Below are 25,430 nucleotides of genomic sequence, written 5' to 3' on the forward strand. Positions count from 1 at the left end.
TTTTGAGTAAAATAATTTACTTCCATTCCACATTCTCTCAATAAGATAATGTAAATCTCCCCTAACTGATAGGATTCCAAGAATATTAGTTTAAATGTGTAAATTTAGTAAAGTGTTACCCTCTTAAGGGAATGGAATTAAATGATATATATATATATAATCACTTGGAATCATATTCAACACAAAAGTAGTGATCAAATTGAGAGACTTAACAAAGCTACTACAAATTCGTAAGAAAAAGAAGATAACTAGTAACCAAGCAAAAAACATTTTTTTTTTCTTTTCCTATGTGGTCATCAAAGTGTTGGACGAGAAAGTGAGGGAAAGAGATTTCAAGTCTACTATTCAGACATGATTCAGGCCTATAGTTGATAAATAATGGGGCTTAATCTATTTTCATCTAGTCAAAATGTATAAGAGAACCTGTTAGAATGTGAAAGATTGTTTGTAACCATGAAACAGAGAAAATTTAACGTGATCTTTGAAAAATACCATATTTTTAATGATTAAATATGTAAATGAACTGAAAACACCATCACATGAAATAGAATTATTCTACCAAATAAATGAAGAACTAGAATTTTTCTATTTTTCAGTGCAAAAATTCTTGATTTCTTTTTGAAGTAACTTTGTCAAATCCCTTACTATTCCAGACAACAAGTTGGTATTCTGGGGCAAAATGCCCAACCATCAAATACTTTTTAAATCATAATAATGTACAAGCACATCCCTGTTGATACAGCTGCTGCTGTAGTCTTTGATGCTGCCCCCAGGGAACCACAAACATGGCTTCCAACAGTACAACCATGAGCAAGAAACCAGAAAACGCTCCAACTTAAGAAGGAAAAGGCATCTCTCACAAACTAAATAAAAGTAATTTTATCTTCTGAACAAGGTATCCAAAGTTCAGTTATCAGACCTTCAACATTACAAAAGTAGCAAAAGAGTTGAAAATAGTGAAGTTAAATAATTCACATAAGGGTCAAGTTCCTATCGAGAGATAGGAATCCTATAGCACTTAGCTCTCAAATAGAATTTTCCTTCCCCTAAACCAAGTTGCCTTCCACTTTTGAGCAAGCAAAACCTAACATTCAAAAGCAAGACACATGTCTGGTGGGGTATGATCGGGGAGGGTTGGGGAAAGTATGTTTTTTTAAAAATTTTCTTTGATAATGGTGGATTCTTACTAACCTCACAAGTAAAGTTTGGTAGAAATGTATTGGACGTTCAGACAGGTCTTAAAATAGAAAAGTATAGGCCTTGTCCATTTATCCTAGTTAAATTTGAAAAAAAAGTAACTGTCTACTTTGCTGGAAGGTTCAACACAAAGCAAATCCAAAGCTTTGGGGTTGCAAAGTAACAAATGCATCTCTTCCCAACTCTATGACACTGAAACCATACTATCTGTTAGTATGACACTATGGGTTACTACTGATGATCTATGAAGGACATATTTTCAAAACCTAAATAAAAAAAATAAAATTTCCCCTCACCTGATATTTTGTGGCAAAATCACCTAAGCATCGGAACCCAAGTTGCTTTACAATTATAACAAGGCAAACAACGTGACTAAATTCATATGAAGTTAATGTTTATTCAAACTAGCAACTGAATTTTTCTTCTTCAACCAAATGATGAGTAACTTCTAGCATATGGAAGAATTTGCACAATCCAAGTTTAAGGGATATGATGGGGGAACATGAATTTTCAAGCACTACCAAATTAAATATGGATTTCTAAATACTCCTACGATTAATAAATTCAATTTAAATTTTTGTACATGCTTATTTTCTGAATAAGCCTTACATGGAATCCATTTGAAATTCTCATTTCTAAAAGCAACTAGGATTATGTATGTTGTGTTCCCAAAAGTCAGAAAGTCACAGAAAATCTGCCACTGGAGTAAAAAAAAATGTATATGATACTTTTTTTCTAAATTGTTTTCCCCCTAACCATGTCCTAAAAACTTTTCCCTGTAATTTAAAAATTTATGAAAATTTAACTGTACACACTCCAAACAGGAAGTGAAAATGAGACTTAGTTTATCTCTTAATTTTTTACAGGTATCTTTCTGCACTTAAACTCTACATCCATTATCAACCATTCTCCACTCCTCCCCACCCTGCTCCCAGCCTCTGGCAACCACTGATTTACTTTCTGTCCCAACACATTTACCCATTCTGGACATTTTATTTTATTTTTTAAAGTTTATTTTTAAGTAATCTCTACACTCAACATGGGGCTCAAACTCATTACCTCGATAACAAGAGTCTCATGCTCTCCTAACTGAGCCAGTCAGGTGTCCCAATTCTGGACATTTTATATGTGGAATCTTATTTATGTAGTCTTTGTGTCTGGTTTCTTAGCATCATGTTTTCAAAGTCTATCTTGTTGTAGCATGTGTCAGCACATGTTTTTTATTGTTAAATAATATTCCACTGCATGTTATACTACATTTTATTTATCCATTCATCACTTAATGAACATTAGAGTTGTTTCAACTTTTTGGCTCTATGTCTCCTAATTTTGAAAATATATATCAATAGTTCAGCTGCTTAGGTGTATGATGCATATACATTATTTACCAATTATTTATTCTTAAGAAGGGCTGCAAGAATTTAAAAATCAATTATACTAAAACTTCACACCTCAGAGTGGCAGAAGCATCTCCACAGTTGGAGGGAAACAGCCTGGCAGGATCAAGGTACATGTATGTGAACTGGGGGAGATAAAATGGCATAGGCACAGAGGGGAAGGAACACTTTCTGTGGAGAGACAAAGGGAGAGAAAAAGAGAGGGATTGTGAAAGTGCAGCACCGAGTTAGCACAAAAGGAAAATCTCTCTGGACCCCAGACTGGGGAACGAGAAATACGAGAGTGCCAGTTTTTTGGAGGTTTTTTGTTTTTTGGGGTTTTTTTTGTTTGTTTGTTTGGTTGGTTGGTTGGTTTTTTTGCACACGGCCTTTGGAGTTGAAATTTGAAGGTTTCAGANGGAGAGTGCCAGTGTTTTGGAGGTTTTTTGTTTTTTGGGGTTTTTGTTTGTTTGTTTGGTTGGTTGGTTGGTTTTTTTGCACACGGCCTTTGGAGCTGAAATTTGAAGGTTTCAGAAGTGATTGACTTTCTCTGGAGCACAGCCAGCAGCCCTGGCACACACTCCTGGGGAGAAGGGAGCCAGCCAGAGTGCATAGCCTGGTGTAGCGATCTCAGGGCACACAGGCAAGAACAGTCCCCTTCCCAGAGTAGGCTGGGAAGAGGGCTATTGCCTCCCCAAGGACAAAAGACCCTGAAGGTACCAGACAAAAAGTCTTTTATCAGCAGGACTGTGAAGCCCTACTCTGGAACAGGGGAGAGGAGCCACACAGAGCTGGGTCCTTTAGGACTCGGAAGTGAGTGCCTAGAAGGTGTGGGAGAACTGTAGAGCAGGGCAAGCTGACTGCCCTTGCTACTCTGAGGGCTGCCTGAACAGCGTGGGCTGAGATACCTAGTCTGGAGAGGAAAGACTGGGATGTTGCCATTCCCCCCGTCCCCCAACACCAACATGGTGGGACTTCAGACAGCAGCACAGTGGCCCCCAACGGAGGCAGGACACGCTTACACCAAACCCCACCCCTCTGTGCCTGGCAACTGCTTATTTACTGAAACAAGACTGGCTGACCCAAGGCGGCTGACCTCTCCTCCAGACCAGCACAGCCACCTGTCCCAGGCACCAACGGACAACTGTTTCTTTTCCTTTTTCTTCTTCTTTCTTCCCTCTTTTTTCTTTTGAATCAGGCTCATAGTTTCTGATTTGTTTTTGGTGAAAAGCAACAACAACTATATATGTGTATATATATAATTTTATATATGCTTTTTAATTATTTAAATTTATATTATTTTTATATGTTAATAAATTTATTTTTATATATTTATATATAATAAATATATGTATTTTTTGATCAGGCATTTTTATTCTATTCTTTTTCCATATTTTCTCTTTTATTTTTATTTTCCTTCCTCTTTCTCTGAAATTAGCCTTGAAGATTTCTGATTCTCTATTTGGTTTTCTATTCTTCCCTCTCATTTTTCTCTTTTTATGGGATCAGGCTTCTCCCCCCCTTTCTTTTCCCAGAGTTACTTCAACACAAAAAAAAATCAAAGCACACCTAGTTAAAGGTCCAAATACTGCACCATCACAAGCAAAGAGGAGCTCTGCAAAGAGCTGAGCCTGCAAAGGGATAAAGCAGCCAAAACACAACAAGAATGGATGTAACATACACCAAAAACCTTCCCAGAGTGCCAGACCCTGGTACTGGTGTATGACTCCTTTCTAATATAGTAGTACTCAATCAAAGGTGCAAGACACAGAAAAAGCTTTTAAAACACACAAAGAACAGAAACTTGGCCAAAATGACAAAATGGAAGAATTCTTCCCTAAGAAAGGTCAAGAAGAAATCACAGAGCATTATTCAAAACAAACAATATATCTAAACAAGAATTAGAATAACAGTCATAAGACTAACAGCCGGGCTTAAAAAAAGCATAGAAGACATCAGAGAAACACTTGCTGCAAAGATCAAAGACCTAAGAACTAGTCAGGATGAACTGAAAAAATGCTCTGACTTGCAAAATAGATGGAAAAAGCAGAGGAGAGAATAGGTAAAATAGAAGATAAAATCATGGAAAATAATGAAGCTGAAAAAAATAGGGAAAGGAAATTACTAGTAATTCCATGAAACGAAACAATATCCATATCATAGGAGCCCCAGGAGAAGAAAAGAAAGGGGCAGAAGATTTATTTGAACAAATTATAGCTCAGAACTTCCCTAATCTGGAGAAGGAAACAGGCATCCAAGTCCTAGAGGCACAGTGAACTCCCTTCAAAATCAACAAAAACAGGGTGGCTCAGTCGGTTAAGTGGCCAACTTCAGCTGAGGTCATAATCTTGCATATTCGTGGGTTCGAGGCCCGCAAGGGGCTCTGTGCTCACAGCTCAGAGTCTGGAGCCTGCTTTGGATTCTGTGCCTCATTCTCTCTCTCCCCCTCCCCCTTGTGCTCTGTCTCTGTCTCTGAAAAATAAATGAACATTAAAAAAAGTTATAAAAAATAATAAAGTTGCTTTCTAAAAAAATATCAACAAAAACAGGTCAACACCATGACATATCACAGTGAAACTGGCAAAATACATAGATAAAGAGAGAATTCTGAAAGCAGGTAAGGACAAAAGGTCCTTAACCTTCAAAAGTAGACACATAAGGTTAGCAGCAGACCTGTGCACTGAAACTTGGCAGGTCAGAAGGGAGTAGCAGGAAATATTCAATGTGCTGAATAGGAAAAGTGTGCAGCCAAGAATCCTCTATCTGGCAAGGCTGTCACCCAGAATAGGAGAGAGATGAGGGAGAGATAAAGGCTTTCCCAGAGAAACAAAAACTGAAGGAGTTCATGACCAGTAAATCTTCAAATTATCCTAAGGGGGACTCTGTGAGTGGAAAGCAGCAAAGACTACAAAAGACCAGAGGCATCACAAAAAACATTAAATCTACAAATAACACAATGGCAATAAATTAATATCTTTCAATAATCACTCTGAATGTAAATGGACTAAATGCCCCAATCAAAAGACATAGATATCAGAACGGATTAAAAATAAAAAAGTAAGATCCGCCTATATGCTGCCTATAGGACTCATTTTAGACATAAGGACATCTATTTGAAAGTGAGAGGATGGAGAACCATCTATCATGCTAACGGACATCAAAAGAAAGCCATACTTGTATCAGACAAACGAGATTTTAAAACAAATACCTGTAACAAGAGATGAAGAAAGGCAATATATCATAATTAAGGGGTCTACCCATCAAGAAGAGCTAACAATTATATGCCCTCAACATGAAGGCTCCCAAATATATAAACTGATTAGTCACAAACATAAGCAAACATCAATTATACTACAGTAACTGTAGAAGACTTTAATATTCCACTTATAGCAATGGACAGATTATCCAGGCAGAAAATCAACAAGAAAATAATGACTCTGAATGACACACTGGACCAGATGTACTTAACAGGTATATTCGAAACATTTCATCCTAAAGCAACAGAATACACACTCTTAGAGAGTGTTCCATATTGGGTCACCAAACAGCCCTCAACAGGTACAAAAAGACTGAAATCATACCATGCATATTTTCACATCACAATGCTATGAAACTTGAAATCAACCACAAGAAAAAAGTAGGGAAGTCCCCAAATACATGGAGGTAAAACTTCACAACTATAAGGATGGCTATTATTAAAAAAAATAAAAAAATAAAAAAATAAAAGAAGTGTTGGTGAGGATATGGAGAAAGTGAAAAACCCTGGGCACTGTTGGTGGGAATGTAAAATGGTGTAGCCACTATGGAAAACAGTATGCCTATTCCTCCCCAAATTACTGTATGATCCAGCAATTCCTCTTCTGGTTCTATATCCAAAAGAAGTAAAAGCAGGGACTCAAAGAGATATTTGTAAGTCCACATTCATAACAGCATTTTTCACAGTACCCAAAGGTTAAAGCAACGCAAATATCCTTCAGTGGATAAATGAAATGGAATAAACACACACACACACACACACACACACACACACACATGCAGACGCACACGCACACATGAATATTATTCAGCCTTAGAAAGGAAGGAAACTGACACATTTACGACATGGATGAATCTTGTGTACACTTTGCTAAGTGAAATAAGCCAGTCACAAAAAGACAAATACTGTACTTATTTGAGGTACCTACAATAGTCCAAATCACAAGGGCAGGAAAAAAACCCAAAACAGTAGTCATTAGGGACCGGAAGTGGGTCAGGGGTATGGCAATATCCATTAGAAAAACAGAGAAAATTGTAAAAGGTGGCTACTTCAGAGAAATGAGATAGGAAGGGCATTTACTTTGCACATAGCATTAGTAAATCTTGAAAAATATATATATATAAGTTTATTTATTTTGAAACAGAGAGACAGAGCAGGGAAGGGGCAGAGAAAGAAGGAGAGAGAGAATCCCAAGCAGGCTTTACACTGTCAATGCAGAGCCCAACGCGGGGCTCAAACCCACAAACCATGAGATCATGCCCTGAGATGAAGTCAAGAGTCAGACACTTAACCACGGAGCCATCCAAGTGCCCCAAGCTTGAGTATATTCATAATATGTATTATATTTGTATGTACTGCTTGAGTAATTTAAATACCTATGGATTCCTTTTTAACATTTATATCCTTTCAATCAACAAAAATTGAGAATGAGTAAAATGATTCAGTTAAAAGCATGTTCAAAGCAGTGCTTATTATAACCATGAAAACAACAAGGTAGCTATCTTAAAATGAGGAACTGATACAATGGAATACTACATGGCAATGAGAAAGAATGAAATCTGGCCATGTGTAGCAACATGGATGGAACTTGAGGGTGTTATGCTGAGGGAAGTAAGTCAGGCAGAGAAGAACAGATACCTTATGTTTGCACATATAGGTGGATTAGGAGGAACTTAACGAGGACCATGGGGGAGGAGAAGAGGAAAAATAGTTGGGGAGAGGGAGGGAGGCAAACCATGAGAGACTCTTGAATGCTGAGAACAAACTGAAGGCTGATGGCGGTGGGGGAGAGGGGAAAGGGGGTTATGGGCATGGGGGAGGGCACTTTTTGGGATGACCACTGGGTGTTGTATGGAAACCAACTGGACAATAAACTATTTTAAAAAAATAAAATGCAAATTAAGGAGTTAGAAGGTGATGGGGTAGGTTCTTAAGTATGGACAAGACCTAAGGATGAGTTCTCAAGGACAACAGAGATATAGAGTAGATCAGTATGGAGATTCAGGGAATGGAGTTGTGGCCCCTTAGGAGTTAATGATTAACTTTCCCAGTGGTTAATACCCTCATTTACACGGAGTCACACATTACTCATGGATGGTTTTTCCTTTGAGCCCATGTGCAAAGCTCTTGCTTGTGTGAGATGCCCCTTCAAAATTAACATTACTGTTATGTCACAAGTAGAAAATTGAGTAATCAGCACTCTATCCCTCTCTCACTCCTCTATGAGACTTTGCGGTGGACGGTATGCCTGGGGTGTGTGTGTCCCTTGTACCCGGCACTCGGTAACCGGTGGCAACAAGTGGCTGGCCTGACCTTTCCCCATACTTAGATCTTCAAGAACTTTCATTGTCCAAAAGTGATTCGATGAAGTTGTTCTTCTTCAGTAGACTCTACTTGAAATGTACTACATGCTTTATAAGAGAACTAAAACATAAAACAGAATTCAAAAATTGTAAGTAATGTTTGTTTCTTGTGTGAAATCATCTGAAAGTCATCCTTGGTAACAGGTTTGTGAATATGATCATAATAATGATTATATTTTTATTTTCATCCTAATGAAGTAGTAGGTTCTTGGTGTTAGCCATTGGTTAAATTGCCTTACATGGTAAAAGTGACTTTGTATTCAAGAGTCACTTATGGTTTGCCTCCCTCCCCCTCCCCTCCACCTGGGTGGCTCAGTCGGTTGAGCGTCCAACTTCAGCTCAGGTCATGATTTCATGGCTTGTGGGTTCAAGCCCCACATCGGGCTCTGTGCTAACAGCTCAGAGCCTGGCTCCTGCTTTGGATTCTATGTCTCCCTCTCTTTCTCTCCCCTCCCCTGCTCATGCTCTTTCTTGCTCTCAAAAATAAACAAACAAACAATAAATGAAATGTTTATTTTAAGCAGAGTGCTTACAGAACAGTTTTAATTTGGAGGGGGTATTATTGTAGTTTAAAATGAGCAAATATTTGCAGAGAGAAAGAAACAAGAATGATAATAATTCCTACTTCAAACATATATGTCTTTGTTTAAAGTATTAAGTAGCTACTACTCAGGAAACAATACCTCACATAATCAGTAAGAAGAAAACAATGTGGCATTTGTGCCACTTACGTATTTTAGTTCTCCCTTACTGAATAATGAAAGTGTCAAAAAGAGAAAGAAGTTGAACCTATAATGACAACAAACCTCCTTTTTTAAAGGTGTACATAATATAATAAACTCAGAAGGAAGTTAAAAGGTGTAAAAATATTTTCTATTCTTGAGCATGAAAGAAAATTAGTTTCATGATCCCTGTGGATGGAGTTAAGGGTAGAGGACGGAAGGATGGCATAAAGTAGTTAAAAGAACTTTCACGTGGCTTCACTTTTTGTCCTCCATGGTAACTCCATGGTCTAAGACCTCAAGCACATTCTTAACACCCTGAATGTATTTCCTTTGTCTTCCTGCCAAATTCAGAAAGCTATAAATTTTTAGCATCGGGTTAATCTAACCAATTCTGCCTTCCTTTGTTCCTATAGTCTGCTCAATAAAGACTTCATGGGAAAATAAATTAAGACAAGTTTATGATGTTATCATAAATTCACTAATTACTCTATCTGCTTGGCATCAATGCTGGCTGAAATTTCCTATTCACCAGTTTCTTCAGAACTCTTACACAGTCACTTTACCTCAAGTGATATTACTTCTGACTTGAAAGAAAAAACATAGGCCAGGAGGCTTCTCTTCCCTTTGATCTCAGTCCCTCTCCAAAAACAAACATAAACAACTTGTCATCATCTCCAAGGATCATTTCTGTCTTTCCTCTATACACAGACGTCTACAAATTCTTTCTCTAGTCTAACAGTGGTACCTCTGCCTAGGTCTTCTCTTACCCTGAACTCCCCTCTGAAGCCATGTGCCACCAATTATCCCCTCTCGCCTATCTCCCACTGGTTCTGTCCTCTGAGAAAATATGCTCAGTATCTCCATTAGAAACATCATCAACAACAACCAGAAAAGCTCCTTCAAGCTTTTCTTTCCATTTAGTTCCCAAACTCTTGGTTGTTCCTTTCATAGCCAACCTTTCTGAAAGAATTCTTGAAAATATACATCACTACTTCTCCCTCATCTTCCCCTCAATTCCCGCTCTTCTACTCTACTCCCCATCATTTCTCCTCCTTCTTTTACCCAACCATTCCATAGGGACTCTCCTTATGTCCCTAACATAGGGACATATGTTCCTTCCTTCCTAACATCTAAATCTTTACCCTGACTTAACTTTTTCAAGGCATCTGACAACTCTTCTTTCTCAAAAAAAAAAAAAAAGATATACAAACGATGAATAAGTACATGAAAAGGCATTAAATATCATTAGCCCTTAGGAAAACTCAAATCAAAACCATAATGAGATACCATTTTCACAATCACAAGGATGGCTAGTATCAAAAGACATAAGTGTTGACAATGATGTGGAGATTGTGGAACCTTCAGACATTCCTGGCAGGAATGTAAAATGGTGCTGCCATTTCGGAAATTGGCTTGACAGATCCTCTAAAAGGTTAAACATAAAGTTACTGTATGACCCAACAATTCTACTCTCAAGTACAAACCAAAAGAACTCAAAATATACACCCATACAAAAACTTACACACAAACAATAATGACACACTACATTTCACACCAACTAAACAGGATAAGGATGTGGAGAAATTACAATCCTTGAGCACTGCTAGTGGAACGTAACATGGTGCAGCCACTGTGGAAAAGTTTGGCAGTTCCTTAAAAGGTTACAGAGAATTGGGGCGCCTGGGTGGCTTAGTCGGTTAAGCGTCCGACTTTCGCTTAGGTCATGATCTCGCGGTTCGTGGGTTCGAGCCCCGCGTCGGGCTCTGTGCTGACTGCCAGTCCAGAGCCTGGAGCCTGTTTCAGAGTCTGTGACTCCCTCTCTCTCTGACCCTCCCCTGCTCACGCTGTCTCTCTCTCTCTCCTAGAAATAAACATTAAAAAAAATTAAACAAAAAAAAAAAGTTACAGAGAATTACCATATAATCTAGCTATTCCACTTCTGGGTATGTACCCAGAACTAAAAACAAGGACTCAAACAGTATATGAATATATCCATGTTCACAGCAGCATTATTCACAATAGCCAAAAAGTGGAAACAACCCAAGTAAACAAAATATGGTATACAAATACACAAAATATTAATCATCCTTAAAAAGAAGAAAATTATGACACATGGTACAAGGATGAACTCTGAAAACAAATGCTAAGCAAAACAAACTAGTCACAAATGATTAAAAGCTGTATGATTACATTTATATTAGGTACCTAAAGTAGGCAAATTCACAGAGACAGCAATTGTAAGTTACCAGGGGGTAGAGGTAGGAGCAGTGAATGGGAAGTTCTTGTTTGTTAGTTATAGAGTTTCTGCCTGGGATGATGAAATTCTGAAAATGGACAGTGGTGAGGAGAGTTGAACATATCTATGAATATACTTACTGAACTGTACATCTTAAAATGGTAAAATTTAATGTTATATATATTTTACCACATAAAAAGACAATAAAAAACTTGTACATAAATGCTTATGACAGTATTATTTGTAATGGTCAAAAAGGAGAAGGAATCCGAATGTCCTAATTACCTGATGAATAAATAAAATACAATACATTCATATAATGGAATATTACCCAGCAATAAAAAGGAATGAAGTGTAACATTGATAAAAAGTCCTGAAAACATTGCACTAAGTGAAAGAAACCAGACATAATGGTCACATACTGTATGGTTCCATTCACATGAAATGTCCAAAGTAGGCAAATGTATAGAGACAGAAAGTAGAACAGTGGTTGTCAGGGGTCTGGGGTGACAAAGGAATGAGAGTGACAGCTAATGGGTAGGGGGTTTCTTTTTGGAGTTATGAGAATAGTCTAAACAGACGTCACAGTGAGGACTGCCTAACACTTCAAATATACTAATACCACTAAACTGTACGTGCACTTCAAATGGGTGACTTTTATGGTATATAAATTATATTTCAATAAAAATGTTACAAAGGAAGTAATTGCGTCAGAAAAAGTTAAGGGACACTTTAACTCAGGACTTTAAAATGAAGCTACTGTGGCAAACCCTCATTTACACTCAATGAAGGAGTGTGCCGTAGAAGGGTTCAAGGCACACCCGAGGTTAAGGGGTAAGAGCCTGTCTTGCCTCTAACTCCTCGAGCTGATAGCAGTACATGTTAACTACCATCGTGGGAAAGGAAAGAACTCCTAAACAGTTGCCATGGCAGCTCAGTAGCAAGACCACCAAGAAACTGAGGATATAAAGGCTTAGAGTATACAATCTGAAATCAGTAAATGTGACATCAGACCCTATACAATTAACAGCTGTGTGACCTAGGATACACGCTTATATACAAACCTATACAAACTTATTCTTCATCTATAAAATGGGGACAGTACCAGATACCAATGAATCAAAAGAGGTGGAAAGTATTCAAACAGCATATGAATTATCTTCTGTTCTACCAGAGTATCCCTCCCCGTCCTTTCCAATCCATCTTAATGCCTACAGCCTGCCTGAATCTGTCCTTTTCAACTTTCTTTTTTTGGATAGCATCCATAGGCACTAAAGCCGCCACTGTTTTCCAAAGGAAAAGAGTGTCAGTAAGTTGTTCACATGAACCATTTTAGGGTACATGTGACACAAATCCCAAGCCAAATGAGCCGATAATAAAACATGGAGAAAGCTACACTTTTAAGACAAGAGAAAACATGAATGTAGGAACACTAAAGTCACACTTCATTTAGTTAAGAATAAGTATTTAGAGACAAAATTAGCACTCAATAAATGGTTTTTAAAGGAATAGAAAACAGTCATACAAAATAATGAAGCTAGCCCTAGAATAAAGCAATTAGAAATCATTCCCAACAACTTACTAGATGGTCTATATGATTTTCCATGGCTTACTCAACTTACAACACAATGTCATCTGAGCATATGGAAATAAGTTTCTAACACACTTTATTTTTTTAACATTTATTCACTTTTGAGAGACAGAGGCAGAAAGAGACAGAGTGTGAGCAGGAGAGCGGCAGAGAGAGAGGGAGACACAGAATCTGAAGCAAGCTCAGAGCCTGACGCAGGGCTTGAACTCATGACGCCAGATCATGACCTGAGCCGAAGTCAGATGCTTAACCAACTGAGCTACCCAGGCGACCCCCCTAAAACACTTTAGATAGGATGTTCTCTGGGACTGAAAATAAATATTCTTAATTCATGAAGCCTCTATCAAGTAAACAAATCCATTTCATTAATTTTCCAAATTCTTAAAATCTAACCCTTTTCTGTAACTAAAAAAAAAAGACTGTAGTAATTCAAAATGACAAGGGACCTAAAATGTATGTTAATTACCTAAACTTCAACAAGTACAGAGAAACTACAGAGAAAAATAAATGCCAATATTTAAAAATTAATTTTGTGTCTTAAAATGATTTAGGTCTAAGATATATTACTGTTTGATTAAAATAAAAATTTAAAAGCTGCACTGCTGAGGAAATCAATAAAAAGCCCAAAGCCTGCTATGTAAACATCCTAAACATGCGATTTCTACTGCATAGATATTACTCAAACTTCTGAGTTTGGTAGCAGTATTAAACAGAGCCAAAAGATAAAATGGACTCAGAACTTCTAGCATTCAAAGACATAAAAACAATATAGCCTGTGATTATTCTCCTTTCCTCAAATATTTCCAACACATTTGCTTATTCAACAAGTCCTATACATGACCTACTCCCTTTCAAAAAGTCATCTCTGTGGCACCTGGGTGGCTCAGTTGGTTAAGCATCTGACTGTTGGTTTCAGCTCAGGTCATGATCTCACAGTTCATGAGCTCAAGCCTCACATCCGGGCTCCACACTGACAGCAAGGAGCCTGCTTGGGATTCTCTCCCTCCCTCTCTCTCTCTCTGCCCCTCCCATGCTTGCACTCTCTCTAAGTAAATAAAGTTATCTCTCTCCTTCCTTTTACAGTTCAATTCCCTGAAAATGGTAGTCGTCATTCATCTCTACTTACTCTCTCCGCATTCACTCAAATCCTTCATCCCTCCACTAAAACTGCTCCAAAAAGTCATCAGTCATCTTAGTCCTTGTCCTCTTTACACATCTGCAAAGTTAGATTCTCTCCTTAAAACACTCTCCTTCAGTTCACAGTAATCTTCTTATACCTCTCTCTAACCCCTGTTCTGAATTCTTTCCTTCCCTGCCAAAAGTACTGTTGTATTCAAACCTTCAATAAATATATATTGAACACCACTACCCGCTAGCCACTGTGTGAGGTTCCGAAGATCTAGCGTGAACAAAAAGTCCTGTTCTCAGGGTGCCTGGGTGGCTCAGTTGGTTGAGCATTCAACTTTGGCTCAGGTCATGGTCTCACTGCTCATGGGTTTGAGCTCCACATTGGGTTCTGTGCTGACAGCTCAGAGTCTGAAGCCTGCTTCAGATTCTGTGTATTCCTCTCTCCCTCAATCATGTTCTGTCTCTCTCTCTCAAAAATAAATAAACATGAAAAAATTTTTTTTCTTTAAAAAGTCATGCTCCCATGTAGCCTATATTCTAGCTGGCTATTCCAAGGTTTTATCACATGTCCTATTATCTAAAACCCACTGGACAAAGGTGGGAGCAGCTCCTTCTGAAGTGTAGTCTGTTGGGATTTGTTTGGAATGTAAATCACTACCAGCACAGGTTAAACCATGACAGGCCAGCTTGCCCATGTTTACATTACACCTCTGATCAATTATTTAAAACTCAAGAATGACCAGCTAACTAGTTGCAAGCACCAACAGACTGTGTAACAGTGTCAAGCTGCACATATTACGTTGTGGTTTCATGACTGGCTTTCTGTCATCTTATTTTTGGCTATTTCTTAATGCCCAGGTCATGAGACATCAGCATCGAAAACACTGTCTAAACTTATTTTGCTGTTGTTTGCACAATGGTTACAAATTACTACCATACCAATATTCCTTAATTAGTTCCTAAATATTTTGTGACATTTGATAGAAATGGAAATAAGACAACTTTGTTACACATTCACTTGTACAGTACATACAGATGAAGTTTAGTGACCATAACGTACTACATAACTTTTTATTTATTTTTTCATTTTCTTAATGTATTTAATCCAAGTTAATTAGCATATAGTGTAATCATGATTTCAGGAGTAGAATTTAGTGACTCATCACTTACATATAATACCCATTGCTCATCCCAACAAATGCCCTCCTTAATGCCCATCACTCATTTGGCCCATCCCCTCACCCAAGCTCCCTCCAGCAACCCTCAGTTTGTTCTCTGTATAAGAGTCTCATATAGTTTGCCTCCCTCTCTCTTTTTATCTTGTTTTTCCTTCTCTTCCTCTATGTTTACCTGTTTTGTTTCTTAAATTCCACATGAGTGAAATCATGTGATATTTACCTTTCTCTGACTTATTTTTTATTTTTTTTTAATTAAAAAAATTTTTTTTAAATGTTTTATTTATTTCTAGGAGAGAGACAGCATGAGCAGGGGAGGGTCAGAGAGAGAGGAAGACACAGAATTTTTTTGAAACAGGCTCCAGGCTCTGAGATGGCGGTCAGCACAGAGCCCAACGCGGGGCTCGAACCCATGAACCGTGAGATCATGACCTGAGCGAAAGTCGGACGCTTAACCGAAGCCACCCAGGCGCCCCTGACTTATTTTTTTAAAGTAAGCTCTATGAGGGGCTTTAACTCATGAGCCTGAGACCAAGAATCACACGCTCTACCAAATGAGCCAGCCAGGTGCCTCATGTGTAACTTATTTTTAAATATCAATCTCTTGGGGCGCCTGGGTGGCTTAGTCGGTTAAGCGTCCGACTTTCGCTTAGGTCATGATCTCACGGTTCGTGGGTTCGAGCCCCGCGTCGGGCTCTGTGCTGACTGCCAGCTCAGAGCCTGGAGCCTGTTTCAGTCTGTGACTCCCTCTCTCTCTGACCCTCCCCTGCTCACGCTCTCTCTCTCTCTCTAGAAATAAATAAAAAAAAAACCTTAAAAAAAAAATTTAAATATCAATCTCAAACCACCAAAACTTCCTAACAAAAAATACTATGAGACACATTAAGAAATGACCACAACACCTTACAATCTATGAGAGGACAATCTGGTAATTGTGAAATCTTGAAGTTATCTGCATTTTTGTCAGAGAATCAGACATACTTTTTACAGCATTTTAACAAGTTTTATATTTGAATGCCAAGGGGGGAAAAACATCTCATTCACCAGCTTTAAAAAAAAAAATGAGTGAAACTTTGTATCAGGATGATATCCACAAAAGCAGCTTTGGGAGATTCCCTAATCAAATAATGCAATCCTTTCCAGAATTTGTTTAAGCGGGATCTTGTGCCAAGTAAGGAAGGTGTAACTCTAGTCCTCTATGCCTGACAAGCCAAACAAAAATGGTATTTACGGTATCTCAGCACTGTGCAACAGGCAAAGGAGACAGATCTTACAATGCTGCTCTGTAAACTACTAAAATTAACTACAAATGGAACAGATGCTTTAAATCTTCAGACTTATTTTTGATTCATAATCCATGTAGATCAAATTGCACCAATGGTACCAATGGAGCGTGCCCCTTCTGCTAAGAAAAAACTCAGGAATTTTTGCCTCAGCAAAAAAAAAAAAAAAAAAAAAAAAAAGGGGGAGGAGGAGGAGGAAGTTGTTTCTCATGACTTTAGATGTGTAATGTTGCAACATATTTGCTGTAAGACTTCGCTTACAAAATGGAAGAATATCTTCTCTACTAATGAGAAGTTGACTTTACAGAGTGCTCTAAATCCTTTCCTCTTTCATGCTTCCTCAAAATGAAAAGTCCCTAACATACTGTTCTTTTCTACTCATGTGAGGTGACTTCCCAGCATATTCAATGCACAAAAAAGGCACAAGATTATTTTCTTCCAACCAAAGCAGTAGTTTACTTGGAAAATAGAGTATGTCCTTTGCCCAAGAGAAAGAACGGGATGAAAGAAGCACAAATCAACACAAAACAGCACATTACCTCTTTCTATCACAAATTTCCAATTTGTCCAAAATGTAATGAGAAAAGACACTACCAACATTCCTTTCCTTGAAACCATCATTTTAGAAAATAAAGGAACACTACTACAAGTGAAGTTACAACACTTTTACATCATTGGGCAAGTTTTTCCAAGGGTACTTTACCAATGGAGATTAGTTTGGCAAAGAAATACATAATAGATTTTTTTTTAAACCTGTATTCCAACCTTCAGTGATACTTTATTTGACTAAAGAGAGTCTCATTTACTTTCATGCCAGTGGTTAAATCTAAATAAAATCTACAGAATAAATCTCAAGAAATTCTGGTACTTAATTACACACTTATATGAAATACAAACATTCTTCAATGGGTCACTCTTATACTTCAAAACAAAGGCTAGAAATTCCCAAAAAGGGGAAGTAACCACAATAGAGTTATTTTAAAACCAAGTTTCTTATTTCTCCAATATCCCTGAATAAAAACAACAGAAAAATTACTGAGCTAATAAAGTTACTAAGCTGTATAATTACTTATATTTTCTTTTTTTTAAATTTTTTTTTTAATGTTTTATTTATTTCTAGGAGAGAGAGAAAGACAGNATAATTACTGATATAGTAATATATACTTAACATATAATTTATTATACAAACACATTTAAATATTCGACATATATATGTATATATTATTTAGGTGTACTATATAACCATAATATCTCAAGATCAAAAACCTAATCTATTTTTGGCAAGGCTAAAGAACACATTATGAAAACCAAGAGGTATAAAGCTATAGTACATAACGCTCTGTATCACTTTCCACCATATCAATCATGAATTGTTCCTTCTTGTGTATATAAGACAGACAAGGTATGCATATCCTTACAGCTTTATAGGTGCCACAGATAACAAATACATATATGTTCAACAACGCACATCTTAGAATACTGTGTCTTTCAAACACAAGACTGATTGAGTACAGGACTACCATATTTTAAATTGGGCTCTCTCTAGGTGTCTGTTCAACTATATGTGAACTACATAATGTATATGCATTACACTTTAGAAAGAGCACAGGGCTTAAAAAGATAAAGTCTCACTAACTGGATTTGTCACCTGACCACCCTAGCCCTATCTTCTCATCTCTAACAAGAAAACTACAATAATTCATAACTTCCCCTTCTCATAGAACTTTTGTAAGAGCCAAATGAGACAGCATATATAAGCATTACATACAAGATAAAGCCCTACACAAACAAATTTTCTTGCTAAAATTATTAAATATCACCACAGCAAAAGTTTTATGTAACAACTGCTTTAAAGCAAGAAAAGCATAAACTACAGCATTCCCACCCAACTATGAAATGCCATGTCAGCTTATGAATAAGAAAAAACTCCTTTAACCCTCAAGAAAAAGAAAGAAGACTTGAAACAAATGATTTAATTACTGATCATTTTCTCAGCTTCGGTCAAAGGTTAGACAGACTCTTAAAAACAATGTACATTAAATTTCAGGAAATAGCTTTCTTAAAATTGGCTCTGAACTTACTGCTCTTGCATTTCCACAAGAAACAATTTCTCTTGTAAGCCTAATATAAGGGACTGATTTATCTTCCACTTATAATTCTCAATATCTAAGTCACTTCAAGCACTGTCCCCTTTCAAGCTGTATAATCCTATTCTATTCTGCTAGAGTGTATAACTTCCCAAAGCACCAGTATTTAGGTATCTTCACATATTATTTGACTACTATGGTTAAAAAGATGAAAAAACTGAAATGCCCAAGCAAGGCAGAACACTGCCAGCTGTGGTTTAAATCTGTCTCAGTTTTTTTCCTAAAACACTACACAGCAGTTTGAATATAACCAGCATTTAGTTAATATTTGCTGGATGACTTATAACCCTTTGCTAAACTCTATTTTGCTTTTTGACACATGAAGGAAGCCATTGCTTTTGGTTGATGCCAAGTAGAATCCACATTTTAGCATAAGCACCAGCATATTTTATCAAATCTGTTCAGAAGACAGAAGTTGGCTGTGTGCATATTGCAGTACACTTAACTGGGTGCTCCAGAATTACCTGAGTTGCCTCCAAGATGGGGAACTGTACTCTCTATAGTAAAAGTAAATGATATTGAATACTTTTTTTGACGTTCAAAAACCAATTACTAACTCTTACCTGTGGATATTAAAATATCCACAGGAGCAAAATCCTAAAAGTGAATTATTATTTAGGAAATACCTTTAAAGCCAGTAAATTCTGAATTATAAGAAAAACCTTAATGTAAACAGTATAAGCAAAATAAGTCTTCTTAATTTCTAATCATTGCCTTCACTCTACTTATAGCTTACCAAATCAAATAGTTATCACTTAAGAACACCTAACTTGGGGCGACCTGGGTGACTCAGTCAGTTAAGCATCCAACTTCGGCTCAGGTCATGATCTCACAATTTGTGAGTTCGAGCCCCGCGTACGGCTCTGTGCTGACAGCAGATTCTGTGTCTCCCTCTCTCTTTCTTGTTTTTTTTTTTTTAATTTTTTAATGTTTTATTTATTTCTGAGAGAGAGAGCGAGACAGAGAGAAAGTAAGCGCGCAGGGGAGGGTCAGAGGGAGAGGGAGATACAGAATCTGAAGCAGGCTCCAGGCTCTTGAGCTAGTTCGAACCCACGAACTGTGAGATCATGACCTGAACCGAAGTCAGATGCTTAACCGACTGAGCCATGCAGGAGCCACTCCCTCTCTCTTTTTGTCCCTCCCCAACTTGTGCTCTCTCTCTTAAAAATAAATAAATAAACATTTTTAAAAAACAACACCTAATTCAAGACAATAAGTTTTATAGTCTCTTCATTTTTTGTAAGGTACTACCTAGTCTGCCCAGAACCACAAGCTTCATTATTCCTCTTAAATGAGTTCCATTCTCTTTCATATTAAATGTACTTCTTTATTGATTATATCATTTTTGAAATTGCGATCACCCACTCCTTAAATCTCTCCTCATGTTTCAATGCTTATGAAATGAGAAGCAATGAAAGCACTATTTACAGACTGCACAAAACTTTGAAAAAGACCCTATTATTCTCAAAACAATTCTATTCACATTTCAAATTAAGAATAGAAGCTTCTTTATGAACTGATACTTTTATACTTTAAGAAAACTTTAGCAATAATTTAAGAAGAGTTTAGCAATAAATTAAAATCACAACTTTAAAGTGAGGGGCGCCTGGGTGGCTCAGTCAGTTAAGCCTCTGACTTTGTCTCAGGTTGTGATCTCACAGTTCGTGGGTTCAAGCCCCGCATCGGGCTCTGTGCTGAAAAGCCAGCTCAAAGTCTGGAGACTGTTTCAGATTCTGTGTCTCCCTCTTTCTCTGACCCTCCCCTGATCATGCTGTCTCTCTCTCTCAGAAATAAATAAAGCATTTTTAAAAATTAAAAATAAATAAAGTGAATACTGTACAAAAATTTTAAACTAAACAAACTCAGAATACCAACAGTTGTAAAATTAATACCTATACAAATAATTTTTTTGACTTGTTTTTGAGAGAGAGCAAGCATGTGCACTCAAAGAGAGTGAGTGGAGGAGAGGGAGAGAGAGAATCTTAAGAAGGCTCCACTCTCAGCACAGAGCCTGATGCAGGGCTCAATCACACAACTATGAGATCATGAACTGAACCAAAGTCAAGAGTCAGATACTTAACTGATTGAGCCACTCAGATGACCCCAGAAAACATTTTTTAAATCATGACTTTAGATCTTTAGGTATCATGTCAGGGAAAAAAACTCAGAAAATGATAAACATGTTTAAATCCAAGACCAATTTCTTTAATATTGAGAAGAGTAATTATCAGTCTTTGAACTATAATAATTTAACATGTTTGATTTTTACAAATCTGTAGCTTAATTATTTAAATTTAAATAATTTCAAACTTGTAAGCATTTTTAAAGCTTTCTCCACATGCTCCGAGCTAATGTGGCTGCAGTTTTAGAAAGTGAGCTGAGTATTTTTTGATTTCCTTGGCTTCCCATAAAAGGTGAGCATTATACAAGCAGACCATTACACAGTCAAAAACAATGAAGTCAGAAAATGTATATGAAACGACAGCTTGATATGTTATTGCACATGATTTGACAAAAGTCATGCAGACAATAAACATTTACTGAGCCACCTGCTATCAGCCACTGCACTTAAGAAGTCCACTATGTAAAGAGCAATGGTAAAACATGTAATCAGATAAATTACAGCATGCGTTAGGTGACAAAATATAACAGATTATATAACATATAGAGATGTATTCCTCTGGCCAACTCATTTTGAGTTATACATCATTCAGAATCTTGCTAAAGAATGTGGTCCATGAACCAGCAGAATTGCCATCATCTAGAAGCCAGTCAGTCAGAAATATAGAATCTCAGGTCCCAAGCAAATGTACTGAACCAGCTTCGACCTTTCTAACAAGATCCTCAGATAATTCCAATGTACATTTAAATTTCGAGAAGCACTAACCTCGAACATAACTGAAAATCAGTAAATAAGTATTAGTCCCCATCCTGAGCCTTTTTACAAATTGATACATAATTTTAATGTGGTGAGCTACCCAGCTTCACAGATTAAAAACAAACTAGGAAATACCACTAACAACAAAGAAAGAAAACAGAAAAAAAAAATATAAAAAGCAATTTCAAAAAGGGATCGCTTTGGAGTCCATTTAACATAGATAGCAACAAAATACTCTATCTGCCTAGACAGGTCTCACTATACTACAGAAGTATAACAGTAACTGACATTCTTAAATGTACCTCCTCTAACTAGACCACAAATTCCTTGAGGACAGGGACCTAGTTTTATTCTTATACACTTACATCTGTACACTGAACGACCCTAAGTCACTGAGATGAGTTCAGGTTAGGCAATGGGATATGTAACACATTTCAGAAAAATTTCCATCTGAAAAAATTACAATAGAAATGTGATTTTTTTAAAAAAAGAATAAATCCTCTCTATTCCATAACAACCCATTCACCAGTCTAAGAACAGAGGCTGTACCAAATCTATGGCTCCAAATCCAATGTCTTCTCTGTATTCAAACTCACTCACTGCTGAGTTCAGTGAGCATAGAAAATGGACAAAGATTACATGAGAACGGAAGGAGACCAGAAATCACTGAACACCTCAGGGTTCCTCCATTCATGAAAATAAAAACAACAAAAATAGAAAGTCACATAAAAGACAGAACAAGCCTAGGAAAAAAACAAATGCTACCTTTAACAGCCATTAATTCCATGTTCCTTGCCTCTGTGAACAGTCTCCTGTCCACAACCCTAAGAACTCCTCAAAGATACCTTAACTCTAGAAACATTTCTCCTGATGACCTCCAATAAGCTGATCAGAGGCAGCTGGAAACAATTCACACTTCCAAGACAGCCAATTTCACGAAGTTCTAGTCATTACTCTCCAAACAATCATTAGTTTTCTTGCTATGTCATCGTCATGCTATTTACTCCATTCAAAGGCCTTTCCCATCTGTTGATCTGAATGCACTATCCCATGTTAGTCACTAGCCATGTGTGGCTATTTAACACCTGAAATGTGGCTAGATCCAAATGAGATGTAGGGTAAAGGTAAAGTACACGTGAAATTTTGAAGATTTCATATAAAAAAAGATGTAAAATTATCTAATTGCCTTTTTTAAAGAACAGTATGCTAAAATAATGTTTCAGATATAAATATAAGAATTGAAACTGTTTCTTTTTAGTTTTTAATGTGGCTACTAGAAAGTTTTAAACTACAGGGGTGCCTGGCTGGCTCAGTGAGTGGAGCATGCAACTCCTGATCTGGGGATTGTGAGTTTGAGCCCCATGTTTGGTGTAGAAATTACTTTAAAAGTCTTAGGGGGAAAAAAAAATTTTAGTTTATATATGTGGCTCACATTATACTTCTAGTGGACAGCACTAGTCTAGATTCTTCAAGGCCTAATTCAAACACCTTTGCTTCCGTGAAGCCTTCTCTAATGACTGCAAATGGAAGTGGTTCCTGCCTTCCAGAAATCCCATAACACTTTCACATTCCGAAAGAACTGGATCAATTTTACCTTGTTACTCAGTTTACCTGTCACAGCTTCAACATAAACAAATTGAGACAAGAACCTCCATCTAAGTTGCCAGTAAGTTTTCCTCCTACACCTTAGCGACTACATGCATGCACTAAGGGGATTCTGGACGTCTGCTAGTTGAGAACTGACTTTCTCAACTACTATATTATCTATCCCTGCCAACGATTTTCATTTCTTTCTCAAAGTCCATGTGTAAAATGTCCTGTTATTTTTAGGCAAACAGCTTATTACATGAGCTATCTACATGTCATATGATGAAAGAGCAAATCTAAAACTAATACATGTGGTCAATATACTTAGATTAAATATAAAAATTCAACAAGCTTCTAAAGGTTCCATATTTTTTTATGTTGTCTTAAAAACGTATTGTAAAGATCAACTATTTCAAAAGTAGGAAACCTTTTCCAAAGATTAACAACACTAAGTGACTAAAGGCTACCAAATAATTATTGGAGGTCCCCGCCCCCTCCACGACCCCGAGTATAATAAGTCAGGCAAGCACGCAAAGGCTTGTGAGCAGCAAGAGCAATGTCCACAAAACATCCAAAAGCCGTGTAGATTGAGCGGCAGGAAGAAAGAGATGGGAAGAAAAAAGTCAACTTGTGTGAGGCGAATGGCAGAAACTGCTGAAACGCAAAATGAGAAATAAAAATTTGAGTATAAAAAATATCTCAACTCTCTGGGAGGGATCCTCCCCGGATGTCTCTCTCAACCTCTCAGGCAAACGTTGCGGTGGTAATTTCAAGTGTCTTTTCTTCAAATGGTATTGCAGTGCCTCTTCTCTAACTTCGTTCCCTACCAACCTACTCTAACGCCCCGGGCCAGGAACTCTGGCCAAACCCAGCCCTGAAGCCACCCTCTCCAGCGCGTTTTGGAAACCGGTGAACGAAACAGGAGGACCTAACTGAGGCCCAATACCTGAACGACACCCCTATCACTTGGTGTCCGGCCTCAGACCCTTTGACTCGATGGAGCCGGCTAAGAGGACCTGGCCAGCAGAGGGGGCGGGGCAGGGCGCTGGACTTTGTCCAGGACGGGGTCTTCCCGTTCCAGGCCGGAGCCTGCTGGCGCCTCAGGGACGAGCAGGATACTGAGAGGGAAGAACAGAGAGGTAGAAAGAATCAGCTCCGGGCTACCACTCACCAGCCGTCACCGTTCGACGTTGGCAGTGGCAGGACCTCTTCTCCTTCCGCCATTGCTGTTGACGTCCACGTCACTTTGCCGAAAAGTGGACCTGGCGCCGGGACCGACTCTGAGACCCAATGTCGTAAAAGGTTCTCGGAAGTCTGGGACTGAGCTTCTGGAGAGGGAAAGAAAGAGGGAGGAGGCAAGAGAAGGGAGGACCGCGACGTCCCGACGTCCCGACGACGAAAGGCAGCTTGGGGGAGGAGACTCGGTCAAAGCCGCTGCCCCTTCAAAGACTACATGTCCCGGCATGCCGCGGGGACTGGGCGGATGGCGTGGGCGGAGCTTGATGAAGGAGCGTGACCCGGTAAAAGGCCCTTGTGGGCGTCGTTTCTTAGCGTCCGTTTGGCTTCTTCAGTGTATCTTGGCGTCGTACTTAGCATTGGGAGTCCTAACTAATGGAGAGAGGAAGAGAGGGGGGAATTCCACAGGAAAGGTGAGCGTAGGAGGATAGCAACATTTCAGTGGTTTCCTACTGTTAACAACTGGGTTTGGGGAAAGAGTTGGGTGTAGGGAAAGGTCACGCCCACCCCTATTTGTGGGTCGCGGTCAAATGGAGGCCCCCTACTTTCTGTCTGAATACTTGAAAGTTGTTTGGGGGGAAAAAGGCGCTAAAAAGGTAAAAGAAATATGCTCCAGCCTCCCGCCTTTGTATATATATCTTCCTAATACCCGGCAAAGTCAAATCCACGTTTAGATTTCTAGAACCCTTGGAGTTCCAAACCGAGCTACCTCGTTTCTTCTCTTCCCACCCTACTTCTTGTTCGTTCCACATGTATGGGCACCTCGGCCTCCACATCCAAGCTTGGTTTAAGTCACCACCGCCACCATTAGAGCACTAGCGTCTTGTCTCCCCTTGACCATTACTGGTGTATACAAGCCCAGGAGGATGGACGTAGGGAAATGGTTTTGCAAGCCGTGGAACCAACATCAATGAAGTAGAGATGCAGGCAACACTATGAATAAATCTGAAAAATATGTTAAATGAACGAAAGAGATTGCAGAAGGATAGGTAAAGTATGGTTTTATTTATATTTGGTGGCAAGACAATATATTTTTTGTGAATAGACGCATACGTGCTTTAGAAAATAAAGGGGAATGATAGAAAAATTGGAATGGCAGTTCTCACACAGCCAGACAATAGTTAAAGCAGTGAAAACAGGTTTTATTCAGAAACTACTGACAGTAGGGGAAAGAGCAGAGCTCCATTCCAATTGGTGCAGAGATGATTAGAGGTTTTAAAGGGAGAATGAGGGAGTGGAGAGAATGGGGGTT

The 25,430-nt window shown here is 38.2% G+C and overlaps 1 protein-coding gene across 2 annotated transcripts in view; it reads right to left on the reverse strand.

Moving 5' to 3' along the window:
* TBC1D23 (TBC1 domain family member 23) overlaps positions 1-24,340 on the reverse strand; it is a 61,943-nt gene extending 37,603 nt beyond the window's left edge. For both annotated transcript variants that reach the window (XM_077774832.1, XM_077774831.1), the window contains exon 1: positions 24,114-24,340. In XM_077774832.1, the coding sequence (XP_077630958.1) occupies positions 24,114-24,166 (53 nt within the window). In that variant the 5' untranslated portion in view covers positions 24,167-24,340. The remainder of the gene's footprint in view (positions 1-24,113) is intronic.
* Positions 24,341-25,430: the final 1,090 nt, after the last annotated feature.

This window comes from Crocuta crocuta, unplaced genomic scaffold (assembly GCF_008692635.1).
Source record: "Crocuta crocuta isolate KB4526 unplaced genomic scaffold, BGI_CrCroc_1.0 scaffold6, whole genome shotgun sequence".
Classification (NCBI taxonomy): domain Eukaryota; kingdom Metazoa; phylum Chordata; class Mammalia; order Carnivora; family Hyaenidae; genus Crocuta; species Crocuta crocuta.